Source organism: Lepisma saccharinum, chromosome 23 (assembly GCF_977018435.1).
Source record: "Lepisma saccharinum chromosome 23, izLepSacc3.1, whole genome shotgun sequence".
Taxonomy (NCBI): domain Eukaryota; kingdom Metazoa; phylum Arthropoda; class Insecta; order Zygentoma; family Lepismatidae; genus Lepisma; species Lepisma saccharinum.
The window spans coordinates 34,970,755-34,985,167 of NC_139251.1; the positions used below are offsets into that span (position 1 = coordinate 34,970,755).

General features: G+C 38.5%; 1 protein-coding gene across 1 annotated transcript in view; it reads left to right on the forward strand.

Moving 5' to 3' along the window:
- LOC146005465 (uncharacterized) overlaps positions 1-14,413 on the forward strand; it is a 191,331-nt gene that overhangs the window by 87,743 nt on the left and 89,175 nt on the right. The window contains exons 24-27 of the mRNA XM_083144708.1: positions 1,499-1,630; positions 4,501-4,635; positions 6,860-6,991; positions 13,976-14,101. Coding sequence (XP_083000834.1) covers positions 1,499-1,630; positions 4,501-4,635; positions 6,860-6,991; positions 13,976-14,101 — 525 coding nt within the window. The remainder of the gene's footprint in view (positions 1-1,498; positions 1,631-4,500; positions 4,636-6,859; positions 6,992-13,975; positions 14,102-14,413) is intronic.

The following is a 14,413-nucleotide window of genomic DNA, read 5'->3' on the forward strand; positions in this document are numbered from 1 at the left end:
CAATGCACTTTACCTAGCGGTGCTCCAACGCCTGCATAGCTTGCAAAAAAAATTCTTCCAACTGGTCCTCCAACCACGAGTCCACAGCCAGAATAATCAGAAAATTTTTGCCCACGAATGTCATTTTTCAAATGTTTGGACAAATGGAAATCACTGGGAGAAAAATCTGGGGAATAGGATGGGTGGGGCAACAATTCGAACGATGCATCTGCGATAGCGGCCCTCGCAATGTGGTAGGTGTGGGCAGGTGCATTGTACTGGTGAAGGTGGTCAACATCCCCCGCCTCTTTTTCTTGATGGAATCAGGTAATTTCTTGATTAGGTCACTGTAGTATGTGCCAGTGATGGTTTGGCCTCTTTGTAGATAGTCCACAAGAAGGACACCCTTGCAGTCCCAGAAAATTGAGGCCATCACCTTCCTGGCTGACGTTTGCACCTTGAACTTCTTCGTTGGTGGAGAATGTGGGTGTTTCCACTCCATACTTTGTGATTGTGTTTCTGGGTCGAAGTGATGGACCCATGTTTCATCCATAGTTACAAATCGGACAAGGAAATCGTCTATATCAGCACGAAACTTGTCAAGACGTTCTTGACTGATGAGCACTCGGGTGCGCTTCTGATCTGGGGTGAGGTTTCAAGGGACCCATCTTGCAGCAATTTGTTTCATTTGCAATTTCCGGGTAATTATGTTTTGCACAGTGCCATATGACAGGCCACACATCTCAGCAACATGACGGATAGTGACTCGACGATCCTTCAGCACGATATCGCGGACATTGTTAATGTTTTCGGTCATCATGACAGTTTTTGGTGCTCCACCTGCATGTTCATCCTCACATGACTCTCTCCCACAATTAAACTCACGACACCATCTCTTCACCATACTGTATGAAGGAGCAGTGTCCCCTAGTGTATCCACCAAGTCCTCATGAATTTTGGATACCGTCCACTTCTTCTTCACAAAATATTTGATCACCGCTCTCACCTCAGTTTTCTCCATTCTGGCACATTGAAACAACTTCACTCAGTTATACCCCTGTAAAAAGAAAACTGTACGCTACGCAGACTTGCAATTCAGAATGAAAGCATATAAAGAATCACTAAACAATAACAAAATAAAAAATCAATCATAACTTCATTCCTTCTACATTAGGGTCGGAGCAACCTGATCGCCCTTCGTAAGAGTGAGTTATGTAACACAGTTTGGGAAATCTCCTACACTGGCTGAGGGTTTGACATGCTGTCCCCAGGTCACCCCATTACCTGTTGAAGATCTCCACACCTCTAGGTAGGATTGTGGGAGGAAGACTTGCAGTTGGGAGATAGGCCAAGGCCCTTCACATTTTTGTGATCATCTCTGATGGAACATGTTGAAGAAACATGAAATAGCTCCTACCCTTAGTTCAACTTTTAAAATAAAATAAATTATTTTCATTGCATTATTGACAACATTTTATGCATATAAACATAATATATGTGAACATTTTTTATATTTCAGGATGAAGGTCAAAGTGTAGAATATGAAAGAAGGTCTGTCCAATCCTCACAACAGGGGTTTGAAGAATCTCAAGATGACATTCCTGATGAGTATCTCACATATAATGCCCCATCTTCCACGAGGGGTACAATAGTAAGTGCTAATATTGTGCCTGGAGTATCTGTTCAAATCACTGGATTCAAATATTGATAACAAAATTAGATTTGTTTCACTTCTCACAATGAAATTAGGATAGTTATGCATTTTCTAAAATATACCCACTTCAGATTCAACATCAATAATTATATGAAATGCATTAAAATTGCAGCCTAACAAGTTGATCTTCAGTCAGTGGAACAGAAAAAGTCACAAGGGTCAAGTGAGGTCAGTAGAGTGCATGAGGGATGGCAGTCATGTTACCAGCAGCGCCGACTTGTCAAAATTATTGGGGGGGGGGGCTCCGATCACTGAAATAAATGAATGAATGACTCACTCCCTCCCTTTTTTAAAAATAAAAATTACGTCTTCGTATAGCAGTTTTTAAGCAGCTATTATATTCCTCATGCAAAGGAAATGTAACATGAAAAACGTTTAGAAATTGTTTCAAAGTCTTTTTATGTCTTTTGTGTGTGGTTATTTGTTTTTTAGATAACGATGAACATTTTTATTGAAAAGTATGTATTTACGTTAAGATGCCAATTAACAGTTTTATGCCGGCCTCGGTAGACGAGCATGTTGGGTGGTCGACTCAACTCGCATTGATTCGGAGCTCTCGGGTATTGTACATATCAATATTGCCAGACAGTCGTGTTTACGTCCTCAAATTGTTCAGAATTCACATTATATGAAATGCATCAAAATTGCAGCCTATCAAGTTGATCTTCAGTCAGTGGAACAGAAAAAGTCACAAGGGTCAAGTGAGGTCAGTAGAGTGCATAGGGAATGGCAGTCATGTTACTTATGGTCAAAAAGTCCTTTGTGAACAATGTGAGATGGTGCATTGTCTTGATGAAAAATTCAGTTCCTTAGTCGCTGAAGGTTGGGCCATTGTCTTCACATATTTTCATACAGCCACAGAAAAATGTCACAGACGTATATGGAAGTTAATATTTGGCCTCCTCGGATGCATGCTCTCGACTTTGATCTTCACCTGTCACCTTCACTTTTCCATTGGGGAGATTGATGCTTCATCTCGGGGTCGTTAGACCCACCTCTCATCATCAGTGATAACTATAGAAGAAAGGTTGGAGTCAACCTGACGAAGCTCCTTGCAGACATCAACATGCTGCTGCTTCTAATCAGCTGTCAGGAGCATTAATACAAATTTGTGCTTACATAATGTATGCCTAATCCAGCAGTCAGAATGCTGTGCATGTTCTGTAACCAATGCCTACCTCATCAGGAAGGAAATGAATGGTTCGACGTCAATCTTCACAGATGAGACAATGGACTTTGGCAAGAATGTTGGGTATTGTGCATCTAAGGGACCTCCATGTGTGTTCGCTGCACTTAACAGATGTCCAACGAGCCATGTGCCCACCATACCTTTCAAACAACCATGTACAGATCATGCTTTCTTCCCAGAACAATTGTGTAATCAATGTCAGGGACTCCATCACATTTTTCCAGAGATTTGCGCAAAACTTGATTCACATTTGCTGTTCCTTTCTCGGATGCATCACAAAATTTCCACACACTACATACTAGAGTACTGCATTGAACATTCTTTGCTCAAGCCGCAAATAGTTTGCATGGTCGACACTAGATAGCATACAGAATTGACAGCTTCTTCACTTGAGCAGCAAATACGTAGTTTGCATGGACGACACTAGATAGCGTACAAAATTGCAAATTCTTCGCTCAAGCAAATAATGCTAAAATAGGCAAAACGAGCAGTATATACTCGAAGCCATTGTAGTACACGTATAACCGTAATCTGTCTGTGGCAGTGAGCCATCAGTCATGGTTTGAGAGACGCAGTGAAATTGAAACTTAAGTGAATGTACTCATCATCTCCATGTTAAAATTGGTCTGCCTTACCAATACTTAGTGATATATGAAAATGATTAGATGATTATGGGCTGAAACTACCAGGGTGAATTGTTACAGATATATTTCTATGTGTATTGCTACATTGAGGTGATATTTGATTCTATACATTCGAGCATATCATGCTTGAGCATGGGGGAAACAAACGAGTATGATCGAGTAAAAGTGGTCACATACAGTACCACATACACAACTCCAAAAAAAAAGGACGTAAATAGCATAATAATATAGCATAATAATAATAATAATAATAATAATAATATTTTTATTTAGCAGGCGAGGTTCAGCGTATTCTGCTTTGGGTGAAATTTTGTACATGGACCCCCAAGATGGGCTAGTATTACTATCTAAACTATCAAATGTTCCTTCATGCTACTACAACTGCTGTCCAGATGGCAGAACCAGTACCAGCAACTCTGGATCATACCTTGTTATAACGTGAACTTGATTCTCGTCCTCTATATTTTCGGACCAACCTCAGCCCTTTTACAGAGATGGTAGCATTAAAACATGGTGAAAATAAATAAATGGTACTAAAGAGTCCCAAAAAATTGATGTCCTGGTCATGTCTTTGTAGTGAATCTGGTCAAGGAACAGCTAATCGCTACACAGTCACTGTCAGGAAGATAAGTTTTTTTGTACATTTCAATCCTTTTTAACAATATTAACCATGTTTTCACCATTTCATGGTGCATTGTCTTCTCCCATCCATGACAAAGGACCAAGGTTGCAGGCAGACACAAGATATGTGCTGTGATTTTACCTCATTTTGATATGAGGAAAATTGTTGAATGTTAAAAATCAAATATGAACCAAAAAGGTACTTGCAATAAAGTAAGGGAAAACTTATTTCTCACAGTTGTGGCATCATACAGGGTGATTCATGCAATCAATTCAATTTTTATAATAAATTATTCTAATTCAACAGCTCACATTGAACATTCTTGTAACAAAATAACATTGTTATCTTTCAGGCTGAAGAACAAGGAGAGGAATATGAATTAACCTCTGTATATCCTTCATATGAGAGAAGTAATGAATATGAAGATGACAACATTCCAGGGGACAGTCTCCCATATGATGAATCATTGAGTGTGATGAGTAAAGAGGTAAACATTGCAAAATTTGTGTAAATACTGGTAATATGCAAATTCACATTCACAATTTTTTTTTTTAAATATCGTTTTCCTTCGTGGCCATGTGATCTAAGGTGCTGTGCTTTGGACTCTGACTGCAGGATGCCATGGGTTCGAGTCTATGGGTTTTCGGCCTGTGTATAGGACTGGCAGAATCCCCCCATCATGAGGGAATTGGGGAGCTACGAGTGAGTATCGTAATCCGGTCTCGGAAATCTTCTGTAATGGCTGAGGGTTCATCATGCTGACCCCACATCACCCCCATTACCGGTTGAAGATCTTCACACCTCTAGGTAGAATTGTGGGAGGAAGACTGGCTGTCGGGAGATAAGCCATGGCCCATCTAGGGGTGTAGAGCCATGGGTTGTTATTATTATTGTTCTGTAAATATCAAAAAATCAAATTTGATAAAATTTTTACATCTTTATGAAGTAATCAATAATACAAATTATATTTCTCCCAACATTATGTAGTATTTATATAGCAGGTCTCAAAATGGTAGTTGAATTTATTACACTGCAAAATGTGATTCACATTTTTGTGATCATCTCTGATGTAACATGTTGAAGAAACATGAGATACCTTTAGTTCAACTTTCAAAATTTAAATAAATTATTTTCATTACATTAATGACTGAGAACATTTCATACATATATAAAAATTACATATGTGAACATTGTTATCTTTCGGGATGAAGATCGAAGTGTGGAATATGAAAAAAGGTCTGTACATCCCTCATACCAGGAGATTGAAGAATCTCAAGATGACATTCCTGATGAGTATCTCCCATATAAAGCCTAGGCCTTCCAGAAAAAGAACAATAGTAAGTACTAATATCGTGGCTCTAGTAAATTCAGAACAATTTATGCATTTAACAATAATAAATAACCTGTGGTGCAACAGCCTTTGAGAGCCAAGGCCTACCTACCGACTGCTGGCCTCGCTCCCACATGCCTCACCAAAGGTAGGTGATATCTAAAAAGTTAAAAAGTTACGGGCTGATGTGTGGTCAACACAATGAATCCCCAGTACTGTCGTGGTTTCCATTTCTGAGTACTCACAGTACTCACTCATAGCTCTCAAATTTCCTCACAATGGTGGGTGGTTACCAGTCCCGTACACTGGCCGAAATCTTATAAAAAAAGTTGTTACACTTTCCCCCAGGAGACTCCTAGCCCAAGCATAAAGCCTGTCACCTTAGACCAGACAGTCTAGGTGTGGACATTTTATACATGTATAAAATAATACAGTGCGTCCATTTCGATCTTCAGCCGAGAGATCGGGAGAAGCATGGCGGGCGGCGATGGCGGAGATGCCGACATTTGCGGCCTGTAATGCCCGCTTATTTTTATGGACATATGCAGACATTTATATAAATATTGCAAGATGAGCACTAACCTGTGTTATAATTTATCATCTGTAATTCATCCAAGTTCTGCCCTTATATACACAAAAAATACGCTTTAGAAACGATGTTAAGAGCCACAGATAATAAAACATTTTAATCATAGTTTTGACCAATAACGTCCTGCTTAAGTTTATATCCTTGAAAGAGTTTTGTGCCGATGGAGATCGTTTGGAGGTTTCAAATGTGCAACACTGTATCAGGATTACGCTGTAGACGAAACCGTTAAAAGTCAATGGTGTTCGTGAGCTTCCTTGCAATCCGAAATCTCCGAGCTCGAGTTTTTTGTTCCTTCGCGACAGAGCTGTGAATATAGTGGCAAGCAGATGTAAACCAAGAGCGTGTTAATTTCGTACTGTGCGCAAGAGTGTTATTATTGGTTATTTGCCGTTACTTGTTTGTGTTATTGCAGTGTCAATGTGTATTGTGTCAGTGAGAGGATTGGAATGCCAGCCGCAAGGTTCACGTTACGAGGGGTGCTGATAAGTTCTCCGCCCGACCAAGAAGGACTTTAGCTACAGGCACGAATGTTTCAGGCTATTCAACGTATTCTCCCCGAAAGTCTACACACTTGGCACTTGGTGGATATCAGTTTGAACAACTCTTATAACACAGGTTAGTGCTCGTTTTGCAATATTTATATAAATGTCTGCATATGTCCATAAAAATAAGCGGGCATTACAGGCCGCAAATGTCGGCATCTCCATCAGCGCCGCCCGCCACGCTTCTCCCGATCTCTCGGCTGAAGATCGAAATGGACGCACGGTACATGTGGATATTTTCATATTTCAGGATGAACATCAAAGTGTGGAATTTGAAAGAAGGTCTGTACATCCCTCACATCAGGAGATTGAAGAATCTCAAGATAACATTCCTGATGAGTATCTCCCATATAAAGTCTTGTCTTCCAGGAGTAAAACAATAGTAAGTGCTAATATTGTGGCTCAAGTATCTCCTCAATTAATGGTATTCAAATATTCTTTCCAAAATCATGCTTTGTTTCACTTCTCACAATGAAATTAGGATAGTTACACATCATTCATCACCAATTCATCAGGGTGTTTTCAATTTCTTAAAAACAAAATTCTCTAACCTTTCCAGGTTTACCAGATCAGGAACCAAAATTTTCCAGACTAAAGCCATTAGGGTAATTTATGTATTTAAGCATGTGCGTAAGAAGGCCACTTTATTTTAGTTAACACCACACTTACAATCTAGGGACCGACGATATTGGAAATTTGATATCGTGATATATCATCTAGAAAATATCATCACAGACGATACGATACGATATTTTTTCAGTATCACAATATCGGTGATATATCACCTCCACGATATATATTGCCAAATATCGTGATGATATATCGCTTACACAATATATAGCTAAAATGTCATGACGATACAGTATGTAACATTGTTATTCGTACACATAGAATTTCCGAGGAAAAAATGTCATATCTACTAGTAAATATAATCATTTTCATATGTACCTGGAAATTAATGTTAATGAAGGTTTTACCAACAAATGTCAATACAAATGTATGTTCAAATTGTATAAACAGAGCATATAATTTGTGTGAAAATAGAAAAACATGCTGTTTCACGCAACATTGTTATTCCTACAGGCAAGAGTTTCAATCTTCCTCGCTATTCGGGCGATTTCATGCAGTTTGCAACTTTGTAACATGTTTGAACATGCAGGCGCACTCCCTGTCAAGTGGAATGCTGGTGTAGGTATTATTGTCTATCTATCAACGTGTTCGAAATGGGCAAGGTGAAGGAACTTTGTTCCGATCTGAAGGATGTTGTTATAAATTTGGCACTTAGAGGTTATTCGTTAAGAAAAATTGGACAAACAGTCAATAAATCACACTCCACAGTTCAATACATAGTAAACAAATTTAGAGAGGAAGGTTCAACACGGAATGTGCAGAGAAAACCAAAAGAGAAACGGTTGAATAAACGTGAAGAACACTTTATTTTAAAAAGAGTGCGAGAAAACCCCCGACTAAGTGTTCCTCAGTTACGACCGTTAGTAGAAAATGTTGCTGGCAAGATGATGTCCGATCAAAATGTCTTTGTGCCTTGTGGAAGCATGGATATCATGGCAGAATACCACAAAAGAGGCTGTCTGTAAATAAGGTGAATCGCAGGAATAGACTTCATTCGGGAAAGAGCACATCCACAAGGACCAGGAATTTTGGGATAGTGCCATATGTTCAGATGAGTCCAAGATTAATATATATGGGTCAGATGGGATAAATAGGGTCTGGAGAAAATCAAATAAAGACAATGATCACATTAACACAGTTCCAACAGTTAAACACAGTGGTGGGTCATTAATGATTTGGGGTGCATGTCGTCCAAAGGTGCTGGTACCATCCAGTTTATTGATGGTATCATGGAATCATATGTCTATTTGGACATATTGAAGAACAATGTAAAGCAGAGTGCCCAAAAAATGGACATGCCGCATATCTACAGATTCCAACAAGACAATGACAGTAAGCATAAGGTGCGAGTTAACATGAATTGGCTAATATGGAATGTGCCCAAACTAATACAAACACCAGCTCAAAGTCCAGACTTAAATCCTACTGAGCAATTTTGAAGAGGTGAGTCCATAAAGCAGGCGTCAAGTCCAAACAAGAGTTGAAAACTGTTGTGCAAGCCGAGTAGAATAAAATAAGCTCTGAAACATGTCGGAAAGTGGTTAATGCTATGAAGAACAGGTGTCAAGCAGTAATTAAAGCCAAAGGATATGCATCAAAGTATTGGAACTGTCAGTCAATTTGGTCTGAATATACTTTTTTCTTTTATATTATTAAGTGTACGAATAGAAAATTTGTACAAAAAATGGCATGTTTCTCTTTCAGTTTCATTTAATTTATTATTGTCATTGGTTATACAGAATTTGGGTAAGATTTGATGTTTCTAATGCTATTAGCTATTGAATTGTAAAGAAACAATTTCAAAAGAGTGTATTTCCTTTCAGATACTAAAGCATTTTCTTTGAAAATCCATGTGTACGAATAAGAATGTTACATACTGTATATTGCCAACACGACATACATTGCAAAATATCGTGAAGATATATTGCCAAAATATCGTGACGATATATTGCCAAAATATCATGATGATATATTGTCTAGTTGATATCATCTGGACGATATTTTTTCAATATCGTGATATATTGCCAATCCCATTTAACAGAGTTTTTAGAATATTTGCTTCAAACGTAACAGTGATAAGAACGGGAAACTGAATAGAAAATGACTGTTGGAAGAGTATATCAGGGGTGAACCTTTACATAATACTTGGCACATATTGATTTCTCGTTAACAAATATTTTTAAAAAAAATCATATCAATTACAGCCTACATAATACATAATATGTATATAATTTTGGAATAGTATCTGTATGAATCCTAATATAACCAAACACAACCCAAAAATTGCAACAAGAAAGTGGTAAATGCCAATAGCCACTTACTGTAGTAGATATCTACTTGAAAATACTTTAAAACATTACATTTTCCTAAAGTATTTAATATACAATTTTATTGTAACTACTGGTAATACACAACTTGAAGTATAATTTGTGCACAACATTTTTTTCCTTGCTTGTTCTTTTTTGTTTTGTTTATTTGTTTGTTCAAAAACATGCTTTTAGTGCACTACTACAAAAATGCTGATTTTTCCACACAGTAAATTTCCCTGACATTTCCATGACTTTCCATAAAAACTTTTCCAGGTTTCCAGACTAATTATGTGAAATAACCAATCATTCTTCACAAGAAAACAATTACAATGAAGCTGTTTTGTTAGCATCTCATGATTGCCTTCTGTAGCAATTGTTTGTCCAGAAAGAAAATGTCCAGTTGATGGTGACATTGCAAGAAAAAATTAAGATAATAACAAATACAATCACCTGAACTCCATTTCAAGTTCTCCATGTCTCCTCTTGAAGATATGGAAAAAGAATATGAGTCATCAGGGTGGCCACTCTAGGACCACGATAAAATTCAAGCATACAGGGTCTGTATAAAATGTGATGAGACCAATTTTTTTTGATGCGACTGTACGTCGCAGCGCACTCGCTCCAGGTGGGTTCGATGGAGGAGAAGTAAGCTTCAAAACGCATCTAGCATCAGTCGCCTATGAGCTTCTGTGCAGTTTGTATTGTAGTTTAAGTGGAACCCTGTCTATAAGCTTGGTCGAAGCTTAAAAATGCAAGGTGCCATCGAACAGGGCTACGCCATTAAATTTTGTGTGGGACTTGGAAAATCGGCTATGGAGACATTGGCCATGATCCAGCAAGTGTTCGGGAGTGAAAGCCTATCAAAAGCTGCTGTTCAAAGATGGTTGAGAGTGTAGAAGATGAACCCCGTGCAGGACGCCCAACCACGAACAGAACTGAGGACAATGTGCAATGTGTGCGTGATGTGTTGAACTCAGACCGGCGGTAAAGTTTTTGAATGATTGCAGACTGCGTAGGAATTGATAAAATGACTGTGCACATCATCATTATCAAGGATTTGCAGATCACACCATCATTACCAAGGATTTGCAGATGAGAAAAATCTGTGCCAATTGAAGGCTGCATCATGACAATGCACCAAGCCACACCTGCTTCATGGTCAACGACTACCTGGCCCGGAATGGCATCACACACTTTCCCAGCTCCCTACAGTTCCGATCTGGCCCTGGTGGACTTTTTCCTGTTCCCTCGAGTGAAGACAGCCCTCATAGGACACTGCCATGGGACTGTAGCAGAGGTCAAAGCGGCTTTGACGCACTGCTTGAAGGACATTCAAGAAAAGGAGTTCCAGGGTGCCTTCCAAGCGTGAAACACTCGTTATCAGAAGTGTGTCGACGCCCAAGGGTCCTATTTTGAAGCATGTTAATGATTTGTAGCAATATCTTCAATACATTTTTTTCCCCCGAATTTGGTCTCATTTCTTTTTATACAGACCCTGTAATGCATGGCAAACTTTCCAAAAATTAAAGGGTACAAGCGGGTGTTTTCTCTATTTCAAACTTAGGTATTACTGTCTCTCACCACCCTACACACACAAATATATTAACAATATAAAGGGTTCGTATGATGCAAATGTATCCATAAATTCTAATTCAATGCAATTGAATGGTATATATAGTTAATTTAAAGAGCAGAGTTTACATTTGCCATTTCACATACTGAGACTAGAAATACATCTACAAACACAAGTCACAAATGTTACGGGATAAGTTATGAAAAATTGTTACTTGTATAAGAATTTCAAATTTACCTAATCAACTTCAAAGTATTTTATCTTGCAATAATCCATCTGTCAGATACGACAATTGAAGATTGTTCTGCAAAGAACACTAACAAAGCAAACGGATTTGGAGAATTCACTATTTTTCATGGAAAAACTTGCCTCAGCTATTAATAAATACGAGGGTCACTATTTATATTTTGAGCCTTGGCAACACTGATTGAAGTTAGGCGCGATTTGACGTTTGCACGGAATCGTCTGGCATTATTGACCATAATGTACTTCAAATGTTTTGTCAATAGCTTCATTTGTGTTGTTTATGTTGCCTTGGAGATTGCGCGACAACAATAAAATGGAATTAACTCATGAACATTTTCGTGCGATGATTTTTACGATTTTGGACGTGGATTATCAAGACAAGAGTGCATCGATCAACTTACTTCCACATTTGGCGATGAAGCACCATCCTTTGCCACTGTGAAACGCTGGTATAACGAATTTAATCGTGGCCGCCATTCGCTCACCGAGAAGATTCGCGAAGGTCGTCCAAAATCAGTTGTTGTTCAAGAAAACATTGATGCTGTGCAAAACCTAATACTGCAAGATCATCATGTGACATACTGTGAGATTGAGGCAACCATAGGCATTAGTTCCACCAGCATATATAAAATATTACATGATCATTTAGCTGTGAGAAAGGTATGTTCTCGTTGGATCCCACACAATTTGACAAAAACTCAAAAAGATGCTCGCGTCAATTGGTGCAAACAAATGCTCAATAAATACAATCGTGGTGCTTCAAAAGACGTATATAAGATTGTAACAGGTGACGAATCATGGATATATGCATATGAGCCGGAACGTAAACAGCAGTCGAATGACTGTATGGGTGTTTCAAGATGAACCCAATCCAACAAAAGTTGTTCGCGCTCAAAGCACATCGAAACAAATGGTCGCCTGTTTTTTCGGGAAAACTGGTCATGTGGCAACTGTGCCTTTAGAGGAACGTAGAACGGTCAACTCTGAATGGTACACAACAATTTGTTTGCCAGAGGTCTTCGGTCAAATACGGAAAACAAACAAACGCCGTCGGATCATTCTTCATCAAGACAATGCCAGCTGTCACACATCTCGTCTAACAACCGACTTTATGAACAGTCAAAAAATCGAATTGATGGGTCATCTGCCATACAGTCCTGATTTGGCACCCAATGACTTCTTCTTGTTCCCGAATGTCAAGAATAAATTGAGTGGACAACGATTTTCGTCGGCGGAAGATGCCGTTGATGTGTTCAAAAACCATATTATGGAGGTGTCTCAAGAAGATTGGAAAAACTGCTTTGACAAATGGTTCGAATGAATGCAAAAGTGTATTGACCATAAAGGAGAATACTTCGAAAAACAATAAAGCAGTTTTCAATGCCAAATTCCTGTTTTTTCATTGTTAGGCTCAAAATATAAATAGTGACCCTCGTATGTATAAATTCAATGAAATTAGGATTTTAAAATGTTGCAATTTTTCATGTCTACAGAGAAAAATTCAAACAGAATTCATGCATAATTCCCAGCGAGTAGCCACACTGGTCATATGTCTTTCTCTGTGTGGAAGATATAGGGAAATAATGAAAGTGTAGAGACAAGAGAAAGTACTCTCAGCTGTGGTGTGCAATTATCATCACACAAGTAGAAGAAGAAAGTGAGTGGTTACACTTTGCGATACAATTCCAAATGTTCAAGACCAAAAATAAAATAAATATTACATTATTAACTTTGTAGACAGATACTTGAGAATGGAAGCATACCACGTTCACTTCTTATGCAATTTAACATTTTATTGAATCAGAGAGTGTTGGAATTATAAACAATCTGTTCATACCTTGAGTATAAGCAGAATATTTCAATTATCAGCAGTTGGCCAATATTAACTTTCAGCATGATGGTCAAAGTGAAGAATATAAATAAGGTCTTGCTTCTCGTCAGGGAATTGAAGGCTATGAAGATGATAATTTTCCTAATGATCATCTTCCTTCATTGTATATGATGAGAAAAGTGGTAAATATTGGAAATTTGTGTAAACAACATGGTAAATCAAATTATTACAAATCATTTCCTTTGCAAATTTATGCAGTGATCAGACTTGGTTATTCCATTTCTCGAAATGAAAGTATAAAGGTAAAGTACTCCCCTGTGCTTAGCACCATGCCATGAAGGTGTATAGGGGGTGTGGGGGTAACGCCCCACACTTTCTTGATCCGGTCGTGAGTGGGGGTGATGTGATCAGCATCACGCCCCTGACCGCCTTTACCCCCCAGGGTTTCCCCCAGGTACCCATGTTATTCGACGATGGGCTTGATATTTTTGTGAGGGTGTTACATTTGGGGGTCCACATGATAGTTATGGAGAGTTATAAACAAACCTCACAAAAAAATTATTTATAAGCTTTGAAGACAAATTATACCAATTCTTTTATGGGCATGTATGTATGCATAATTTCCTTATTTTATATTTATTGATTTTATATTTTCCTGCTTTCTATATATTCAATCTTCATTGTCCCGAGGAGCAACATATCATGAATTTTCCCAGTTTTAAATTCCCAGATTCAATTTAAGATTCCGCTGTATCTGCAAAGATTGTTATATTTCAGGATGAGGGTCAAAGGGAAGAATATATAAGAAGGTCTGTACATCCTCCTCATCAGAGAATCGAAGAATATGAAGATGACAAGTTTCCTGAAGATCAACTCTCTTCATTGAATGTGATGAGTGAAGTGGTAAGTATTGGAAATATAAAAGTAAATATAAATAAATAACCCATGGCTCAACAGCCCTGGAAGGGCCTTGGTCTATCTCCTGACTGCCAGTCTTCCTCCCACAATCCTACTAGAGGTATAAAGATTTTCAACCAGTAATGGGGTGATATGTGGTCAGCAAGCCGAACCCTCAGCAGTTATAGGAGAGTTCCGAGACCAGGTTACACTACTCACTCATAGCTCCCCAATATCCTCACAATGGTGGGTTCCCACCCATACTATACACAGGCGAAAAACCCCCAAGACTGGACCCAGGTGGACTCGAACCCATTC